The sequence below is a fragment of the Pimephales promelas genome, chromosome 19 (assembly GCF_988280905.1).
Source record: "Pimephales promelas chromosome 19, fPimPro1.hap1.1, whole genome shotgun sequence".
NCBI classification, from domain to species: domain Eukaryota; kingdom Metazoa; phylum Chordata; class Actinopteri; order Cypriniformes; family Leuciscidae; genus Pimephales; species Pimephales promelas.
In genome coordinates this window covers 3,002,816-3,019,236 of record NC_142787.1, presented here as the reverse complement: position 1 = coordinate 3,019,236, position 16,421 = coordinate 3,002,816, and the positions used below count along the sequence as shown (strand labels likewise).

General features: G+C 36.8%; 1 protein-coding gene across 1 annotated transcript in view; it reads left to right on the top strand.

The window, feature by feature from the left end:
- Positions 1 to 16,421, top strand: part of stk10 (serine/threonine kinase 10) — a 65,733-nt gene that overhangs the window by 12,858 nt on the left and 36,454 nt on the right. The window contains exon 3 of the mRNA XM_039688091.2: positions 15,668 to 15,716. Coding sequence (XP_039544025.2) covers positions 15,668 to 15,716 — 49 coding nt within the window. The remainder of the gene's footprint in view (positions 1 to 15,667; positions 15,717 to 16,421) is intronic.

Sequence of the window (16,421 nt, the reverse complement as noted above, 5' to 3'; positions counted from 1 at the left end):
TGGAGATGATTAGTCACAAATTTTGTCATGCTTATTTGAGTTGAGAAAACTGATGGGGATGTTCTTTTAATTGTTATTCAAGCAATGTATGTCTCGTGACCAACTCAACAAATGTTGCCAACAGGGACGGTGTAGAGTGCCCTCTGGTGGACAAACTATACAACTCCAACACTCATGACATGGTTCAAGCGTGTTTCGTCCGTTTTTATTTTTGAAATATTCATTTATCGGCCATTATAACTGCCGATACCGATAGTTTGGAAAATGACTAATATCGGCTGATAATATCGGTCTGCCGATATATCGGTCTGGCTCTAGTGTCCTCAGAGACTCCCGCTGTCATTCTCTCTCCAAAAACTTCAACTGTTGTCAAGGCAACACTCCACGTGCGTTCACGCCCGCAGAACAGAGGGGCGGGGTTTTATTATTTAAAGGCATATTCACTAAAACGGCTTGCTGAAAACAGCTGATTTTGACCAGGTAAAATGGTGTTTTCTTAAACTACTAATGAGAACTTTTAATAGAAGTATATTACAAAGTTTTCATTTAGACCTTAAACATTCATATTAACTTGTACAAAAATGGCATTATATGACCCCTTTAAGGGCGTCCGGCTAACGCATTGACTTTGAAGCGTCTGTCGTTTAATATAGATTTGACAGATGACCTTGCGGCTCAATTGGACGGCTTTATGTGAGAAGACTTGGTCGTGGTCGTCGCCATCTTTGACATTACTTTGGTCACTGTCAATATGGTTTGTGTTATGAGAAAAGAGGCTTGACTCTTGTTGCACGTTCATACAGACAGTACTCGAGACGCTACTGTAAGTTGCTGTGTGAACGGGACATTTTGAGACTCACTCCTGTAAGTAAATGCGTTGTCAATCCCAAAACTGTACTGGGTGAACCGAACATAGCCCAAATCTGAAAAATAAAAGATGTCAGTTGGGTTCTGAAATACTGTTGTCACTCTCGCTAACTGAACAGCACATGAACATAACTCTCTAAATCAGGACTGACATCTGTATTCTTCTGCTGTGTGAATGTGGCTACCGAGTAATGCATTAAATAGCTGTTTTTTCTACGATGTCTAAATGTAAAAGATTTGCTAGTTGACATAATCAGCAGGGTGGGATAAGTATAGCTAAATAGATAAGGAAATGTGTGTGATTGTGTTGACATGCTGTCAAGGTAACAGCCTGTAAAAGCACGTTTTCATGAGGAGACGTCTAAAGCGTTGCTGGAATTCCTCAGTGTGACGGTAAATTTGCTTGTCTGGAAGATGTGTCTCCAGATCTCATAGTGTTTGAATAAGACTTCCTTTTGTTGGAAACTACTCTAACCCTAAATACTAAACTTTGACTAGGCCCAGACAGCAAACTGACATTGAATCAACGTGGAAACGACGTCTCTCATGACATCGAAACAACGTTGATTTTGCTCATCGAATTAACGTTGAACCAACGTCAGACGCGGCATTCTTCAAAGCTAAATGAAAATCGAAAATTGGTTTGCTTTCATAACGTTGAAACAACGCGTTGATTTCAAGTTGATTTTCCGTTAGTTTTGAAAGAATGACGCGACTGACGTTGGTTCAACGTTAATTCGATGAGCAAAACAATGTCAGATCAACGTTGTTTCGATGTCATGTTTCCACGTTGATTCAATGTCAGTTTGCTATCTGGGTATGGACATGAATAGATGGCTAGGCTAGGCTAGGCTATCTATTTTTTTTTCTTCTTTGTCTATTGATCCCTGCAAGAGTTATGTTTTTGTTGGCCAAAAAAGTCAATGAGTTTTCAGTTAAATATCTGAAATATGGTCTGTGGTTAACACAAGGTTAAGATATTGTATACAACTATAGGTCATTTATAGCCTTGTGAAGGTTAACATGAACAACAAAACGTGTAAGAATCAAACTTTTATTGGTTACTGTGCTTACTTCTGCTGTATTGATAAGACAGCGGAAAGTCATATTGGGTTTTTGTTGAGGGAATCACGGTGATTTGAACTTTTGGCTTGGCCTATGATGAAAATACGTCATCCCTGCAGATATGTAATGGGAAAGTTTATAATTAGCATTTGCGTGTGTTAAGTTTGCTCATACTAAAGCAAGAGGTGTGGCACAGCTGTCTGGGCAATGCTACGCTGTGTCCTAGATGATCATGTGTGGGTGTGGACGAGGCGACCAAGCTCTCGATGGAAATATTCGGATGGGAATGTGTGTGGGGTTTTGTGAAAGGAAATAGCTGCACACTTGTTGTCAAACATAACGAGCTCTTGTTCTTTTGACTCGAGTGTGTGAAGTTGTCTTTACCGAATCTGGGGATACAGATGCTGAACTGAAAGCCCCAGACCTCAAGCATTCAGGCCATTTGTTTGTCATATGTTTGGATGCAAGCATGATTTGGGTCCTTGATGCTTTTCAATTAAAGATTTTGATGGTATTTTGACATGAAACTGCTCAGGCACCTTCCTACTTATATTTATAGTACGTGAAATAACATTTATTATGCAATAATGTATGTGTCATTGCTGAACATTATATACTGGTATTCATATGTGTGAGGAGAAGCACATGATTTCTATTTACAACACGACAAAAAACAAATTCCCACATTTGTAATTCTCCTTTACTGTCTCAAAAGCACTTTCCTCTGATGGGAATGTATCACAGGCAGTGTTGGGTGTAACTAATTACGAAGTAATTTATAAACTTATAAATTACGAAGTAATTAGTTACTGTAATTACTTTTCCCTTGAAAATGTAAAGTAAGGGATTACTCTTAATTTATCTGTAATTTAATTACAGTTACTTCTGATGTAATTGAGGTAAATACTGTGTAAAGATCAATCCGATCTCACAGCGATTCGTATGCATTTTATGAGGTGTCTAAATATTATGATTATGAATTATTGTAAAATATGTATGAAAAAAGTGTGAAATGTCATGAGATCAGACATAAAACAATAGTGGGTTTAACATCAAAATGTATTATCTGATGCTAAAAAGTATTTTAATGTTCTCCTCCGTGGTCAGTTTAAGGATAATTCATGCAATTTTATAGTATTTATTTGAAAGAATTTAAACAGATTCATGTCTATTCTTGTATTATTCAGCTAGTTGAAGTTGATATGGGATTTTGAAAGTAATTAGTAATTAAAAGTAATTAAATACTTTTTAGAGAGAGTAATTAGTATAGTAATCTAATTACACTGTTGAAGAGGTAATTAGTAACTAGTAATTAATTACTTTTTTAGAGTAACTTCCCCAACACTGATCAGAGGTAAATAAGATTCTTTCAAATTATTATTTTTTTTTAAATATGCAAATCAGGTCCTAAAATGCACATTTGCACCTTACATCAAAAGTCAGAGATTGTCAGCTATTCAAAACGAAAATTTGAAAGGAGAGTGCACATCGTATACTGTTACCACCTCTATTTCTGTTTTATTGTGGTTCTCTTGTGGTCAAAGTCAATTCTTGTGCTCGAGTTCTCCATCATGATCAGAAATAAAGCGATAAATCACGATCAGCAATAACCAGAAAGCAAAGGGCCCTTTAAATGATGCAATGATGCAAATACCTAAATGCTTAAACATTTATAATTTAACATTATAATGAAAGTTTAAAAAAAATGTTTGTCAAAATTGTAATTTCAAATCTCGAAAGCAGACAGCTTTTGCTCCCAACACCGGTTTAATGTTTTTTATTTTGGCTGATATTTGTTCAAGACTTGCACAACAAATCACCTGGATGATGCGACGGCAAAGCTGCAGTGACACGACTTTACCAGTTGCTGATTGGCTCTTTTATGTAGAAGGCGGGACTTATTCATTCATAGTAATATAAGTGCACCGTCTTTGTATCCACAAGTTTCCGAGGGGCGCTCCTGTAAAAAATAAAGTGGGTGAAACTTCTGGTGAGGCGCGGAAGTAGCATTCCAATGGTATTTTGTGTGTTAGTTAGCGAAGAGGCTAGCTGTTTTTCGGAGAATTATTTTACTATTTAAAGACGCAAATCTTTATGAGAGATGTCGTTACGGAGCTCAGGGACAACATGTGCTGTTCGCGGTTGTATGTATAACCGGACTAAACTAATTCAGTGGCTTAAACGTGATTGTATTGAACATAAGCCGAAAACGAAATCAGAGTGATCCTGCCAACGACTGTAGTTTCCATCACCTCCCAAAAGACGACGAATCTTCCTTTGTACATTTGTTTAAATTCTTAATATTCTCTAAACTCTATCAGCATGTGATTGGCTGTTCGCTACTGATGTTACACCTAAACTCAGGATCAAAGCCTGAGTTGACAGAATACCAAATGTGCCAGTTAATGTATTCAAGCAGCACATTCATTTATAATTTTGAATAAACTCCAAAGCACAATGACTAAGTGTGTATTTTTTATTTTAATTGTTTGTCAGCTCGCACAACTGTCTGTCACCATGCCTTGATGAGTATTGATTATTAATAATGTTATTATAATACTCCCAATCAACGACTGCGGAGGGTAAAGGTACTGTTATTTCACCCTTTTGAATTTCGTTGAGTTTGTGTTCCCACATCGTTAGCTAGTTTGGATCGCTATAACTTGAATGACTGTCAACTGTTGAATGAACGAGTGTAGTATCCCAGATAGCAAACTGACATTGAATCAACGTGGAAACATGACATCGAAAAAACGTTGATCTGACATTGTTTTGCTCATCGAATTAACGTTGAACCAACGTCAGATGCGTCATTCTTTCAAAACTAACGGGAAATCAACTTGAAATCAACGCGTTGTTTCAACGTTATGAAAGCAAACCAATTTTCGATTTTCATTTAGCTTTGAAGAATGCCGCGTCTGACGTTGGTTCAACGTTAATTCGATGAGCAAATCAACGTTGTTTCAATGTCATGAGAGACGTCGTTTCCACGTTGATTCAATGTCAGTTTGCTGTCTGGGATGTCAAATCGCGCTTTGTTTACTTTTGACGCAAGGCCTCATGGGGCGTAGGAAACTTGTGGATATCTAAAGTCTTTGTTAAAATGTGCTTGCTTCTAATTTCAACTGGACATTTTTTGTTGTTGAAGTCTAGTTTGGTCTGTAATAGGGGAAATAAACAACAAATAAATGTGCTCAAACGCAGATAAAAAACAAATCGGCTACTGATTATCAGTATTTCAGATTATTAATCAGCCTATTTGCTTGTAAACCAATCGGCAATTGGAATCGGCCATGAAAAATCATGATCTTGCATCCCAATCTCATTTATTCTTGTAGTGCCTCTTCTTAATCTCAAGTGTGGGATTTTAGCACCACAAGTGTCATCAAACAGAAGCGCAAAAACAATGACTATATAGAAGCTGTCTAAAGTGAAATTGGAGAAGTATTTTACATTAAAAAAAACAAACTGTCATTGATCTGCTCATGTGTTGTTCAAGTGTGTGTCAGTCAGCGGGCGTGTAAACATGTAACAGGTGTGTGAAGATCTCTGACCCTCATCCGACAGGGGTCAAACGTGCCTGGACTCACACGTGTGTGTGTGTGTGTGTGTGTGTGTGTGTGTGTGACCTTCTCAATCACTGCGCGTCAGCCATAAACTCTTGTAAACTGTTGTATTTAAGATCCAATTAAGCAGCGGGATAAAGGAGGTCGGCTCACGACTGCTTCTCCTCCGTCTGTGCGCGACATAATCTCCTCTTATCCTCTTTCATTCTTCTCAGCTTCAGTGCAGTGCGTCTCAACAGTCTGATGAACTCATGTCTGCAACATCTCAGTCAAGGTCAACAATATAGGATTGTTTTTTACTAGCTAGCATTATTTGAAGACGCTATGCACTATGAAGAATTAAATGGGCATTAATCTGAACTTCATGATTTATATGTCGAGTACTCGGTAAAGTCACATTGATTTAAATAGAGCTTTATACATTACAGATTGTTTTAAAGTAGCTTATAAACAGGATGAATAGAAATGTTAAAAAAATCATTAATTATTAATTTAAAGGGATACTTCAGGATTTAGCATTAAGCTTTGTATTAGTAGGAAACCTGTAGTATGCTTTCCACCCTCATACCCCCCTGACACGACAGATTTATGTATTTTTAGTCTGGAAAAAATCCTCAGATGACGCAAAAATCGTCATTTTGACACAGTCAGTAGTCGGGTCTGTCCCACATGTTCTCAACCCGCCCATAGAGGGGGATATCACTCACAGAATGAACACATAGTGTCGGCCATCTTGTTTTGGAAGCTAAGCTAGCAGGCTCTTGTTCTGGAGAAAGCTGAGTAGTCAGGGTTATCACCCTCTTTTTCCGGGACATGTCCGGCCGTCGATGTCCGGGATTCAGCTTTTGCTTTCTGCAGTCGCCATTCATTGTTTACATGCACAGCTTTTGTTTCAATCTAACTGAATTCAGAGTGTCGTGTTTACATGAACGCTAAACAATGTGCGTTTTAACATTGCTAAGAAAATTTCCGCTCTCCGTGAGAGATACGAGACCGGTGCGTCTCACAGGTGTCGCTCATCGGTAATCACGCCACCGGCCTCGCGCCGTTCCCTCACTCGTCCCGCTCGCCACAGTAAACATGATGAATGGCGACTAGATGGCAAAAGCCCAATCCCGGACATTTTGGGCGATCTGAAAACACATTTTTGGGCAGACTCATCACGGAGACTCACTAGTAGCCTAGACTTGTTGTTTAACTACTGCGATCTGTTGCCGGTAGGCGTGGCCTCCTAGGGCAGCGAAGCAAGTGCATTCTGGGAGTTGTTGTCTTTCATCCACATAAGCCAAAAAATACATTTTCTGGCTTTTCTCAGTCTAGAAAGCTCCAAATTCAAAAATAATTTCACATTTCTTCTACATAAATGACCCATTTTAAATACACATTCATCTTTCCAGAGGTGAAGTGTCCCTTTAATTTCAGGTGTTAAGCAATTCTGTAGAAGACGATTGTCTTTATTCTGTTGAATACTTTGGTTAAATAACACAATTTAGTTCAGTGTTGATTCAGTTTAGTTCAATAACCGTCAATGTTGCAAAGTTAATCAATTATATAATATTCAGTTTACAGAAGACAAAAAATATCATTATTCAGCTCAACTCAGTCTCATCCAATCGTGTGAAATTGATAATATTTCTCAACGTTAGTATTCTTTTAAGCCCCATGAGTAAACGATATGAGAAGACAAAATGAGTAGAAAGATAAAATTCACAAAATGTCCATTCGATCAACTGTTTAACACATTGTATTGTTGTATACTTCATGTTTGTTCACATATAGTAGGCAGGCGGCTGTAAAGTTTCCATTCCTATGTCAGCATGTTACATTAAAATCTTTTATTTTAAAGCGTCATGGAAAAAAATGTGATTCGCCTCTCTACCGGGAACTGAATGAAGTTATTTTAGCCATCAGTTGCTCATCTCTTAAGTAAATGTAAGTGTGGAGCTCTGTGCCAGTGCTGTGAAAGTGATAATCATCATCATTACTTATTTATCAGGTTGAATAGGGTTCAGGGCATGTGTCCAAGATCAGTCGAGTTATGCAGTCTTTATTGACTCCTGTTAACAACAGTGTTGTGGATTTGTCTCATTAAACCCTCAATCGTTTCTGTTTGTTTAACCTCTTGTTGCGTTTGCCTGAGAGATATGTGCGTAGGCGTTTGAGGAATCCGTGTTTGCTCGGACGCTCTCGATCTGACTTTGTTCTTGTGGTCGGACTGGTTGTTCAGCCTTCCTGTACCTCCAGGCATCGGCGCATGTCATCGAGAATATTTCAGAAATGTCAGTAAGACAGAAACACGTGAATGGAGATGCTAAGATGCTAAACTCACGGCGACTGGTTTCTCCAGTTTTTATAACATTGAGAGGTGTTTACCGGAAATAAAAAGAAATTATATGGTCTCATCTGGTCATTTATTACTATTAACTATGGATTTCATACAGGTAATTACTTAAATACACCTCTTTTATTATGAATTCCAATTTCTGGATTAATAGTGATTTTTGTGTTGTGAGGGAAAAAAACTGAAAAATGTCAAGGTTATGTGTAAATAGGATTAAGATTGTGTTTTAAAATATTTTTTCATTTTGAAAACCCGTCAAAGAAGAAAGAAAAAAAAGAACAGGAAATTATATCGCAGTCACATGGTCAGAAAAATAATTAAGCCCAAGTAATTATGTTATTTCACATTTCAAATTGAATAACCTCATGAACACTTTGTTAAAAAATTCATAAATTCAAGATACAACATATAGCAGAAAATAGATATTTTCAGATATTTTTATTTAGCTATCCAATTAAAAAATGCAATTTAAATTGCTTTATTAATAATAAATTCAAAAATATATCTACAAGTAAATGCATTTTAGATCAAATTTACAAATGAACATTGTATGCATGCAAGGTTTCCCCTCAAAACCAACATTTTTCGTCGTATGTTTATTTGTGATTAGCCACTAATCATCAAGTATTACCATTGCTTCTATGATACATACTGACTGTATTTTCAAGAGCTTGTATTAATAGCTGTATTGTTGGATATGCAGTTCCTGTACGTTCCCTCTGTAAACACACAGTCACGGGTCTATTGTTTGGAAACGCCTGGATTATCCGTCGGGACAGTGACTCATTGGACAGTGTTGTCATTGCATGTGTTCAGTAATGAATATGTTGAAAGTGAGTCTTTTTTTTTTTTTTGTTATGGCAACAGTAAATGTTTCTACTGTTTATTTACCAATCCATCCATTATCCAAACTGCTTGTCCAATGCTGGGTCATGGGAATGGTATAGCCTAGGCTAATGTCGGGCCATTGGTAGGGATAGTCGGTCCTGTCATAAAACAATTACATAATAGCTGGATCATGTGACAGGCGAGTGACATCAGCCTCATAATCTGCTGATTCATGTTCCTAAGGCAAGCACTACTATATATAACGATAAAATATTTCAATTTGAATCTTAAAAGGGTTTTAAGGCCCACCCATATTATGCAATATTTGCGTATGTGGTTTTAGTTGTTGTAAATTTTTTGCATGAAACCTGTCGATGAATCATGATTTGGAATTTTACGCGATTATTGCCGCTCACCGTTTTCAAGTAAAAGATTTGTACATTGACAGGTGCTGTTTTATATGTTAGTGACATTAATACGGGAACGTTTACAAGACTGATCTGAAACAAGTCACAATTACAAGATCACTAGCAATTTATAGAAATCACATGTGGAACAGAGTTCAGCACCCATTTGAGAAATGATCTTAGTCCCTGTTTACAGCTGGTATTAAGATGAGTTTTGGTCAATCGGTTCACAACTCCCGTTTACACCTGGTGTTTTAAAGGGTTAGTTCACCCAAAAATGAAAATTCTGTCAGTATTTACTCACCCTCGTGTTGTTCCAACCCTGTAAGACCTTCGTTCATCTTCAGAACACAAATTAAGATATTTTTGATGAAATCTGAGAGCTGGATCACTGCTACACACTAGTCCATAGGCTTCTTGAGGGAATGAAACTTGCCGACCTCAAAGTTATTAAAGACATCGTTAAAATAGTCCAAGAGACTACAGTGGCTCAATCTTAACTTCATCAAGCGACGAGAATACTTTTTGTGCGCAAAAAACAAACAAAAATAACGACTTTATTTCAACTATTCACTTCCTTCCTTAGCGTAGCGTGATAGCGAAGAGCTACGTCACATGTAGGCTCACTATTGGTCATGTGTGTGATGCGTGTGGCGTACAATAACAGAAGCTTATGCTATTAAACTCGTTACCTGACTCGAGGCAGGGAGAAGGAAATGAATAGTTGAAATAAAGTCGTTATTTTTGTTGTTGTTTGCGCACAGAAAGTGTTGTTTTGTCGTTTGATAAAGTTAAGATTGAGCCACTGTAGTCACTTGGACTATTTTAACGATGTCTTTAATAACTTTTCGCGTCCAGCATGTTTCATTCCCTCAAGAAGCCAATGGACTAGTGAGACAGCTCTCAGATTTCATCAGAAATATCTTAATTTGTGTCCCGAAGATGAACGAAAGTCTTACAGGGCTGGAACAACATGAGGGTGAGTAAATACTGACAGAATTTTCATTTTTGGGTGAACGAACCCTTTAATCCATCTCTTTTGTCCACTTTCAGCCACTTCTGTCCTGATTTCTTCAGAGGAGGGTCTATGGGTGGGTGTGGGCTTTTTCAGATCTTTCAATCTAATGGGCGGAGATGACTGAAAAAAACGCACGGAGAACATCAATTTTAGTTTCTACTCTGAATTAAGACCAGCGGAACACTGTGTGTGTGTGTAAAGCCTAGTTCAGAGTACGTGATTTTAAGCCCAAATTGCAGTCAGGGTGTTATCAAGTTCAAATCGCGGGGGATTAGCCTGCCATGAACGCTCGCTAATCTGTTAGTATGAAAGAGCCAACAACGCATTAATGTGTCGCAGAGCCCAGAAAAATATCTAGCATGCTAAATATCCAGAGCTGTCGCACGACTCAACCTCAGTGATGTCATGAGCTACAGCCAATCAGAGAAAGGCATGGGTTGATGGGTTTTTGCATTTTTTTCTCAGAGCAAATCATCGCGCAAACAGTTTGTAGCACTAGTTTCTGTCTGACGTCCACATTCGCGTGTTGTGTTCTTCGTCTTCTTCACTGGTTATTGGCGCGCGTGCTGTTTTGCGTTATTTCAATTTTAATGGAAATGCGCCTTGTGAGAGAGAGAGGCGCGATCGAACAGTGGGAACATAAAAACATACACCGTCATTTTTTGTTCGTACAGGATATCATTCAAACTGCAAAGTGTTTACTTATATTTGTGCACACTCGCAATAAAACACAACATTGTGCTTGGATGCCATGGACCCTGTGTCCTGATTTGGGTGGAGTTTTTACACGCAGCACAAACACAGTAGTTCACCATTGTCAATCTACAATCTACTATATATTTCTATCTTGCTGCTAACGTTAGCTATATCTGCTAACGTTATGCCGTCTGCCTATCTCTCTCTATACTTGTCTATACATCTAGTCTGTATATATCTAGTCTATCTATCTATCTATCTATCTATCTATCTATCTATCTATCTATCTATCTATCTATCTATCTATCTATCTATCTATCTATCTATCTATCTATCTATCTATCTATCTATCTATCTATCTCTGTATATCTATGTATTTATCTATAATCTGCTCTACTGAATACTCTCGTCTTCTACTCGTCGCTCTAAACAAGGCGGGCTTTGGAAATTATCTCCCCAAGGTGACGTAATGCAATGCATTATGGGGGAAAGGAGAATCGTTGAAACTGCTGTAAGATAGTACCTACTTTTTCGTAGCAGTTAACAGTTTAAATGTTTATTACCAACAAGAAAATTGCACAAATTCGTTGAAAAATTAACCCTGCAACACGGCCTTTAACATTTAAATAAAGATCAATCAAAATCAGTACCTGAGATTATCATTGTTATATTTTGCATCTTGTTGTTCTAGCCATGACTTTACAGTTGTTTCTAAAAGAGAATCTCCTGACAAAAACTGATTAACATGGTAAAGAGACAATTTATTGCCTGTCGTGGCATTGTGTTGCGTCTGGTAAAGTGTGGGCATTGGTAACCTAAACCAATTAATAACCACATAGATATGAACCAAAACACTCTGGACAAGCAACCAACCAACCGACCACCAGTAAGTGTAAATAAATAAATAAATAATAGTGTGATTTCTCTCATGATGTAGGGAGCAGAGAGATTCAGGAGTTAAGCTGCTTTCCAACCCAGAAAATAGCAGTTTTATTGGATAGCACATTTGACTCCATGTCTCTTCTCTTTGGTATGTGGTTTATGTATCTTGGATGCAGTCATGAAACGTTGTGTCGCTGTGTTATCGCCTCCATCACTAAATATACACACACTTGTGTTTACCAGTCCATTTGGGTCGAGCCCTTTGCTTAGGCAGGACGGTGTTTTCACGAGCAAATCACTTTCAATACTTTTGCAGTTGTGGCTCAGTATTGACAAGGCGTTACAAATTCACAATGGAAGAATCATATAGAAGAGTCATACATTCCCAAAGGAGTAGTTCACCCAAAAATGAAAAACTCTGTAATCATTAATTATGTCCTTCCAAACCCACATGAATTTGAAGAATGTTACAGTGACAAATCAGGCCTGTTCATCACACAATGTTATCGTATGACTTCAGAAGATTTGAAATTTATTGCACAAAAGTCATATGGTCACAAGTTTTCAGTCACTGTGTGGAAAGAAAACGGCATAAACAATCTGTTAAACATCATATTGTTTGTTCTACACAAGTAAAAAAAAGTAATATGTGTTTGGAAGGACATGTGATTACACTATGGCACAGTATATGTGTTTTTTTTTTTTTGGCAAACTTCCTTTTAAACAAGTCAAAACTATGACGAATGTGGAATCCTCATTTTAAAGTAGGTCAGGATCTGATGAAGATTTATCATATGACTGACAGGTGGAGGATATTTGTTGCACATTCTTTCAGTTTTACTCAGAATCTCTTTCTCTGTCATTTCCTGGAGATACTCCTGTCGTTTCTTACTGACATTTAGGAACTTTTCTTATATTGTTCGTGGAGAACAGCGTGCGAAACCTGCAAACTCACGTCAGTGATAGACAAAGTACAGTATGTGAAGGTCAGGAATTGTTTTGGCAAGCAATGCGAGGGGTTTTCTTGGCTCGCTTTAAACGGAGAGAAAGTTACTGCATTAATCCAGAGAAGAGCATTGACAGAACACTGCATTTCTAATGATTCGAGAATGCACTTTGACTACAAAAACAAAATGTTTTGATGATGTTATCATTTGCTATTTTTATATTTTGTGAACTCGCCACAGGGAAGAAGAATAAAACTCTTTGATACACGCACACAAATAAAATGTTTTCTCATTTTGAACATGTGATGTATTATTAGGCACGTTATAGCATTTCAGGTTTTATGATATATGATTTTATGATACAGATTTATGGAAGCTTGTTTCCGCCTTTGAATATAAAATAAATAATTGTGACTTTTTATCTCACAATTCTGACTTTTTTTCTCACTCGCAATTCTGACTTTATTTCTCAGAATTGTGAGATATGAAGTCAGAATTGCATGATATAAAGTCAGAATTGTGAGATATAAAGTCAGAATTGTGTGATATAAAGTCAGAAATGTGAGATAAAGTCAGAATTGCATGATAAAAAGTCAGAATTGCGTGATATAAAGTCAAGATTTGCATGATATAAAGTCAGAATTGGGTGATATAAAGTCAGAATTGCGTGATATAAAGTCAAGATTTGCATGATATAAAGTCAGAATTGGGTGATATAAAGTCAGAATTGCGTGATATAAAGTCGCAATTGCGAGATATAAAGTCAGAATTGTGATATAAAGTCAGAATTGTGATATAAAGTCAGAATTGTGATATAAAGTCAGAATTGCGAGATATAAAGTCAGAATTGTGATATAAAGTCAGAATTGCGAGATATAAAGTCAGAATTGCGTGATATAAAGTCGCAATTGCGTGATATAAAGTCGCAATTGTGTGATATAAAGTCAGAATTGCGAGATATAAAGTCGCAATTGTGTGATATAAAGTCAGAATTGCGAGATATAAAGTCAGAATTGCGAGATATAAAGTCAGAATTGTGATATAAAGTCAGAATTGCGAGATATAAAGTCGCAATTGCGTGATATAAAGTCGCAATTGCGTGATATAAAGTCAGAATAACGAGATATAAAGTCAGAATTGCGAGATATAAAGTCAGAATTGCGAGATGTAAAGTCAGAATTGCGAGATGTAAAGTCACAATTGGGTGATATAAAGTCGCAATTGCGTGATATAGTCGCAATTGCGTGATATAAAGTCGCAATTGTGAGATATAAAGTCAGAATTGTGTGATATAAAGTCGCAATTGCGAGATATAAAGTCAGAATTGTGATATAAAGTCATAATTGTGATATAAAGTCATAATTGCGAGATATAAAGTCATAATTGCGAGATATAAAGTCAGAATTGTGATATAAAGTCGCAATTGCGTGATATAAAGTCAGAATTGCGAGATATAAAGTCAGAATTGCGAGATGTAAAGTCAGAATTGGGTGATAATGTCCTCATCTTATGGAAAATAATATTTTATCAATATCGTTCCACTTTTTCTTTATGATATTTTCTTGAATCTTGATGTGTAATAAAGATATAAAAAATATACCGCATTAAACATCTGTAAATGTGGTCAAATAGAGGAATACAAACTAAAACCATCAGCACAGTCCAGAAATGGCCGTATGCAAAGAATGACTCATAATTGCTTAATTTCCATATAAATAATAGTGACTTGCTTGCATTTTTTTTTTCAATGGGCTATATGCACGCATAAGTTCCGCATTTGACGTAAGGATGCTCGTCCATTTCCGGTTGTGTAGATTAAAGCGGAGGAAAACCGGAGAAAACGGGATTATGGCAGAGTCTTCAATATTTACTGTCCTCCCGTCTTTGAAACGAAACGTACATACCTTTTTGATGTTATTTTATATATAGTTATGTTTATTTAATATAATTTTAAAAAGAAGCATAAACACAACGAGGGGTGTCTGTTTTATCTGTTTTTGTGACTAACGTTTCATTAGTATAACCATGGAGTATAAAATTCAATATAAATTCTCGGTATTGCATTGGACTCTATGATCGGCGGAAGTTATCGAGCATCCCTAATGCTTCACCGGAAATAACGCTGTGCATAGAGCCCATTTTATTTCCAGTCTTCACTCCTGCAATGCTTAAGCCCCGCCCACAGTGAAAACCCATTGGTCCAAAATTCTGCTCCACACAGAACAAATTTCTTGTCTGGATTAAGACACGATGCAAATATTTACCTTTCATAAACTGGTCTTGCAGTTTAACCTTTGTGCCAACTAAATTTTACCCAGATTGTCAGCATCTCAGGAGGACATTGTTTACATATCCGATCAGTCAGTTAATTAACACTAGAATAACCATGATGGGAAAAAAGTATTATTTATTATTATATTATAAGTTGGCATTAAACAGATTTCGCGATAGTCTTTTCTTCCCTATTGTGATGTACATCCGAGTGAAACGACTTTTCAAACAAGAATAAATGTAGGAGTCCCTTACAACATTAAACGCGTCATCAGAGAAATATACATACTGACAAATTCCATAAAATAAAATGTAATTGTTATTTTGATTTTCATGGTGACTTTAAACTTAAAGTCTGAGTCCTGAGAACTTTATTTAGACTTTTCCAGATAATCTTGAATCATTGTTCTGTGATCTGAATAACTCATATCCACAATCGCCACCCTTTCCTGTTTACGTGAAATGAGTCTTTATCACGAGTCTCCAATGAGATCTTCTGTCTGAATTTGCACAAAATCTTGCTTACACTTTATTTTAAGGTGTCATTGTCACTATGTAATACATTTAAGGACTGAGTAATAATACGTAGTTAACTGCATGTACTTGCTTGCTATAGGGTTATGATTAGGGTGTGTTTTGTGGTTAGTTGCATGCAATTATGCATAATTTATAGTAATTACTAAAGTAACCATGTGTAACAAGGACACTGTGAAATAAAGTGTTACTGAAATCTCTCTCCTGCAGAGAACCATGTTAAGTTGAAGCTCATTTCCCCACAGATAATGATCGAGTTCTGCCCCGGGGGTGCGGTCGATGCCACCATGTTAGGTAAGACTATAACAGTATATCTGCTAATGTTCTTGTTTTCGTAAAAGACCCCTGCGTCTTGCTTTTGATGCTCATGGGGGAGTAGGTAAACGCCCCTTTTTACCCTGAAGTTTAAACAGGATATTGCATTATTTTGGGTGTTTTGTGAGCGAGTCAGTCTAGGTCACTCAGAGTTCATTGCCTTTGATTACCCCGCTTTGCCTCTTGACTCAGAATTTTGTCGATTATTAAGAGGTCATGCTGTAGGACTTTTTGTGTGTGTGTATTTAAAGGAATAGTTCACTTCAACGTGAAAACTCGCCCTCAAGATGGACCCCATTGACTTCCATCCATAGTATTTTTATTTTTTATTTTTTTTGCTATACTATGGGGTCCATTGACTCTCTGGTTACCGACATTCTTCAAAATATCTTCTTTTGTGTTCAGCAGAAAAAGAAATTCATATACGTTTGAAACAACTTGAGGGCGAGTAAATGATGACATAAATTTGTGAATTATTCCTTTAATATTGACAGAATTGTAAATTTATAGTCTGAAAAACTGTTTATTTTCTGTATTGTATTGTATAATATTATATAATTTAATATATTTATAATTACTGATGACAGAATTTTCATTTTGAAGTGAACTATTCCTTTAAATTGACATACATTCCCTTTGTTTTGGAGAAAATACCCTTTAATAGTCTTAAAAACTGTTTATTTC